The sequence below is a fragment of the Netta rufina genome (assembly GCF_964035555.1).
Source record: "Netta rufina genome assembly, chromosome: 4".
NCBI lineage: Eukaryota > Metazoa > Chordata > Aves > Anseriformes > Anatidae > Netta > Netta rufina.
Window position 1 is genome coordinate 49,088,168 of NC_140127.1, and position 5,658 is coordinate 49,093,825.

General features: G+C 56.8%; 1 protein-coding gene across 1 annotated transcript; it reads right to left on the reverse strand.

Annotated features, from left to right (window-relative positions):
• Positions 1 to 3,086: 3,086 nt before the first annotated feature.
• Positions 3,087 to 4,085, reverse strand: GSX2 (GS homeobox 2; the record flags this gene model as incomplete). Its single annotated transcript, XM_084285492.1, has 2 exons — positions 3,087 to 3,427; positions 3,608 to 4,085. The coding sequence occupies 2 exons, from the start codon at positions 4,083 to 4,085 to the stop codon at positions 3,087 to 3,089; spliced, it is 819 nt and encodes a 272-aa protein (XP_084141618.1).
• Positions 4,086 to 5,658: the final 1,573 nt, after the last annotated feature.

Genomic DNA, 5,658 nt, shown 5'->3' on the forward strand with positions numbered 1-5,658 from the left:
GCCGTGCCGGGCTCGTATCCGGTGCTAAAAAGCGGAATAAGGCTGGGAAATCGTCTTGAGGCTCGCGATGCTGGGGCACAAGCGGTCTGCTCCTTTCTGAGGCTCCGTTCTCGGTTTCTAAAGAGCAGCTAATTCATTGCTCCCACGGGAGCGCTAAAGAGAAGCTCAGTCATGTTTCCAGCGCTCTCAAGCATCGTCGTGACAAGTGCCAAAGGAAAAGAAGAGAGTAGCATTTGTTTCTTATTCACCGCACTTGCAACAAATAAGGCTTGGGATCGCACTGAAGCATAAAAGGGACAAGCTGGTTTCTGGGTGCTGTCCTACGTCCCCCAGCCCTCCAGCCACCTCCGTCTCTGCTGTGCCTTCCCCTGTTGTTCTCACTACCCTCCCTGCTGGGTTATTTCCCCTGTAGCCATCCTCTTGCAGTGTAGGATTCCCTGATTCTTGGCCCCCGTGGATGAGCTCCCCCCCGCACCTTTCCCTCGCTGGTAACCCCTCCAGCCTGATGTAAAACTCAGAGGAACTCAATATCTCTGAGACCCGGGCACCCTGGCACAGCCGGCTGGTTGGCTGTGGTCACAGGGTCTAAGAGTGAGGAGGGAATGAGGGGAAGAAACAGGCAGATAAGCAAAGCAATGCATAATTCTCCCTGCCTTAGAAAGTCCATGGCAAGAAGAATATTAGGTAGGTGGCTGAACACTGCCTGTGCACTGAATGGGGCAGGGACTTCGTGGGGAATGAAGGAAGGAAAAAAGAGAAAAAAAGACAAAAAATAAATCAGAACACAAGGTGATTAAACTAATTTTAAACTTTGTTCTGTTTTTGTTTTCTCGCTGTTGGGTACTGGACGTTAAAAACCATCCATTAACTAACTGCAGGTTAGGGCACACACAACTTCCAGCACTGCTCCTGTCACACTGGTCCTGTCCTCTCCAGAGCTTTGTTTGGGTCAAGCCTTTACCAGCCTTCTGAGATGTGTCGGGGCAAACCATTGTGTTGTACCTCGATTCCTAAATGGGAAAAATCTGGTTATGACACCAACTGCCTCACTGGTATAGCTTGTGTGCTGGAATTGTATGTCACTACTTCCATTCACCCCTTGAGTGGTGCATACAGGCAAACATTCATTACTATGAGTAATAGCAACTCATTTCACTTCCATTTCACTTTTAGGAAATTGTTAAATCCTGCAATGAAAAGATCCCTTCCCACAGATCTCTAGAGGAGGTGAATTCCTGAAGCAGAGAGAAACTCATTTATTCACTGACTTATTTCCACAGTGTTACGCTGAGAACGGGTACACTATCAAGCAATGCCTTTGCAGTTTTGGTTGCAGTATCAGCCAGGCTTAGATTTCATAGAATCATAGAATATCCCAAATTGGATTATCCACAAGGATCATCAAGTCCAACACCTGGAAAATTTGGAAAAGTGTGATGCCTTCTCCCCCCAGCACGGCTCTGCCTGCCCAGGCTACTGCAGGCCTGTGGGCTCACTGCAGTTACCGGACTGGGATGGCACTGCCAAGGGGACAGTTGGGATTTCCATGGTGCTAACTTCTCCTCCCAGAGTTTCCAGAGAGGAAAAGCCTCAGTGGGATTTGAGGAGCCATGAAGTTCCCCATGAGGATGTCACAAGGGCCACGGGCAGGCAGGCAGGCAGCTGGGGGCAGCCTGGGCCGTGCAGGGATTGCCACCTGGGGAAGTGATGTCCCCATCTCTCATCCCGGCTGCTGGCCTCTGCTGTGAAATAGTTATGAAATGAGAGAGATTTTGTGGTTGCTTTCCAAGTTCAGGCTAGAAACTTCCATCCATGCTGTCCCCTCCTGGAACACTCCCAGGCCCTGCCCCAAGCTGGTGCAGGCTGTGGCCCACTCCAGGTCCTCTCCTTCCCACCCCAGCCCTGCCCACGGGCCTGGTGTCCCCTCCTGTGGCTGTGCTGGGGCTGCTTGGAGCGAACATCTCTCCCCAGCACCTCAGGCACTGTGGTAGTTGATGTTGAAGAGCAGCAGGCTTATTGCTTGTCTCCTGATGAGGGAAGATACGGGACCGACCAGCTCCATTCCCCGGTGCCTCGGCCCTCTGCAGGGAGCTCAGGCCGTGCTGCTTGAGGCAGAGGCAGGATGGGGTGCAGGATGGGGTCACCCACCAGCGACCAACACAAAATTAACATTGAAAAGACTGCACATATCACCCTGGTGTCCGAGAAAAAATAAATAAATAAAAAAGAGGAAAAAAAGGAAAAAAAAAAAAGTTTTCCCTGCTCTCTGATTGCCACCACCCAGCTCAGTATGGGATAAAATAAGTGGGCTTTCTGCGTGTATGCGGCCACCTTCGGTAGGGAAGAAGGGGGATGTCCAGAGTGCAGCCCCTCGTCCCGTCCTGTCCCTGTCCCCGTAGCGGTGTCGCCGGTCGGAAGCCGCCAGCCTGCGCTGCCCCCGGCTGCGGTAACACAAAGCTTCATTTGCATTCCCCGCCCGAGTCGGAGGGGAACAGAAAACGTGTAGGGGCAGGAGCCCATGGCACGGATTTGGGGTCGGTACGGGGGTCGGACACACGAACCAGAGCTTGCCCCGTACAAAGCACCGCGAAGGAGCTCGCCCTGCCCCAGCCTGGGCTGGCACTTGGGTCAGAAAAAAATAAAGAAAAGAAGAAAAAAAAAACCACTAAATTATCGTCTGATCTCATTTATTTAAATAAATATAAATATAAAATTTATATAAAACTATTCACAAACAAACCGACGTCCCAAACCCAAACGACTTGAGCTTTATTGCTTTTCTTATTCGCGTTAAGGAGTCCGTCCGGGCGGCTGTCAGTCCTACAAGTTTCGTGTTTGCTTTTCAGGTCCCGAATACGCTTGTTCCTTCCTTCCTTCTCCCTTCAGACTGCCCCGGGAGGACCCCTGGGCGGTGCGGGTCCCGTCCCGCGATGCAAGCTCGGAGGAGCAGGTGCCTGCTGCCGGGCTCACGGGGTGCTTGGAGCATCCCCAGGGAAGCACCGGCACCCCAAAAGACGGCTGATGCCGGGGTGGGAGCCCGAGCGGCCCCAGGTGTGCCGCCCTGCACCCCGGGGGCTGCGGGGGGCTCATAGCGGGGAGATCTCCTTCTCCTCGGTAGCCGATGAGGGGGATAAAGACTCCTCGTCCTCCGACCTAGGGTAGTGCCCCTGGCCGGTGCTGCACTTGCAGCCCCCGTGGGAGTTTCGCTGGGTGCCTTTGCCTTCTTTCTTGTGCTTCACCCGCCGGTTCTGGAACCAGATCTTCACCTGCTTCTCGGAGAGGTTCAGGTAGGTGGCTATCTCGATCCGCCGCAGGCGGGACAGGTACATGTTGGAGGAGAACTCCCGCTCCAGCTCCAGGAGCTGGGTGCTGGTGAAAGCCGTCCTCATCCTCTTCCCGTTTTGAATTTGGCTGGCGTCGGACCCTCCTTGACGGGAGAAGAAGCGAGAATTGGGGAAAAGGGGAAAAGAGAGAGACAAGCGGCAAGACACCCTCGCCAGAGGCGCATCCTACGCCTGGCGACCCGGGGGGCAGCGGTCCCCCTGGGGACACCCCCCTCGCCCCACCGCCCCCCTCCCGGCCCTCCCGGTGGCCGCAGGGCCCCTACCCATGCCGAGGCAGTGAAACCTCCGGGGGTCGCTGACGCTGTAGGCGGTGGCGGCGCAGGCAGGTGGGTGATGCGCTGGGTGCCCCAGGGCGGCGGCGGGCACTGCGGGCGGAGGGTGCTGAGGAGGGTGCTGAGCGTGGCCGGCCCTGGGGCAGCACTGCGCCTCGGGGGAGCCGGAGGCGGCGGGGAACTGGCCCTTGAGTAGGGGGATGGCCCCGCCGCCTCCTCCTCCGCCGCCACCACCGCCACCAGCACCGCGGGAGGAGTGCAGGTGCGAGGTGACACAGAGCGGGCAGACGCAGAAAGCGCCGCTCTTGCGGGACGGGCAGCCCGGCCCCGCCACCGACATGACGAGGGGGGAAGGCACGCCGAGGGGGATGAAGAAATCCTGGCCGTGGTGGTGATGCTCGGGCAGGGACGGAGCCGGCCTCGACGAGTCCTTGATGATGAGGGAGTCCACGTAGAAGGAGCGGGACATCGCGGCGGGGCTCGCCGGTGCCGCTCGGCCAAAGTTGCCGCTGAAGTCCCGGCGAGGCGAAGAAGGTGCTTATGTTCGGGAGCCGAACAAAAGGGTCCCTGGAGAGGGCTGGTCTTAAAGTCCCCCCGCCTGGCTCCCCTGCGCTGGGGTTTTATATCAACTATTTAAACACGTGATGGCTGAAAGCCTCGCAGATCTAAATCTCCCCGGCTTCCCAGGCCGGCAGGAGAGGCTGCCGGGGGCGGGGAGGGGGCAGAGAGGGAGGGAGGGGGGGCACAAAATGTGCGTGCTCTTTCGCTGCCCGCCGACCACAGCCCTGAGCCTCGTCCCCAGATAAATTCTAGGAGCGGGGAAGCCGAGGGGGACACGGGGGGGGACATCCCCAGGGTTCCCCTACCCCTTAGGTGATGCTCTGGAAGAAGCGGGACATCGCAGCGCCCCCCATATCCCGTGCAAAGCCGGGGGGCTGCAGGGCGCAGGGAGGGGGGGACCCGAGCATCTCCCCGCCGGTGGGGTCCTTTGGCACCACAGGAGCGGATAGAAAGTTATGGGTTGGTTAGGGATGGAGTGCTCGCATCTGTACCTAGGGCTTTTTTCGCCCTCCCCATCCCGGCCGAAGTGGCGATCAGACAGAGGACAAAGCCTCCGAAATCTCTGCGCCCTCCTTACCCAAACGGTGCCGAAACGGCAAAGTTCCCAGGGGACTGCCCCGGCCGCTCCGGGGCTCCGCGCTAATGAAAGGCGAACATGTCAGGGAGGGGTTCTTTGATCTCCACCAAGCCTGCTGAAGCAATCATTCAAAGTAAAATTGGATAAACAGCTAAATACGGTCGGTGGCTCCCGAGCATTGCAGATTGCGTGAAAAAAGCCAAGGTATTTGCAGCACGTTACGCGATTTTCCAGTGACCTGTTTTAGGGCGGTTTAAGAGGAGGCTCGGCGGTCAGAGCAGGGCAGATGCGAATGCGTTTAGAAAGGACGGCGTACCCAGTGCCACTGGACTGGGGAAAGGGAAGCGACAATTGTGCTGCAAAGCAGAAAACACGGAGCACGCCTGATTACCAGGGGCTGAGCGCAAGGCTGGGAAGCGAACCAGGAGCCTTACCGCGGCTAAAAGCGGCTGTCGCGCACAAGGGCCGGCCCGGGGCACGGTCAGCCCCCAGTTCCCCCTCTCGCACTCAATCCCCTGTTGTTTAAAGCCAAAAACAAAACAAAACAAAACAAAACAAAACAAAAAAAAAAAAAAAAAAAAAAAAAAAAACCACGAATGGTGCCCGACTTCTGGCGTTTCCTCGCTGCAGCCCGGCCGAGCGCCGGGCCCCCAGCTCCCCCGACGGCCCTGGCCGGGCACGATGCATCCCAGTTTTAGGGACACCCCGTAGCCGGCGAACTGAGGATTTATGGACGGCAATTAAAGTTTTATGAATTGCAGCTGAGGCTGGTTATGGAGCTATTTGAATGTGATTAGAATTCAATTAGAAAGTGTTTACCGGACGGCGGGGCTCCGGAGTGTAAACAGACAGCTATTCCAGCAATGCGCTAATCCCGCGTCTTGTGACAACAATTAGGGCTTTA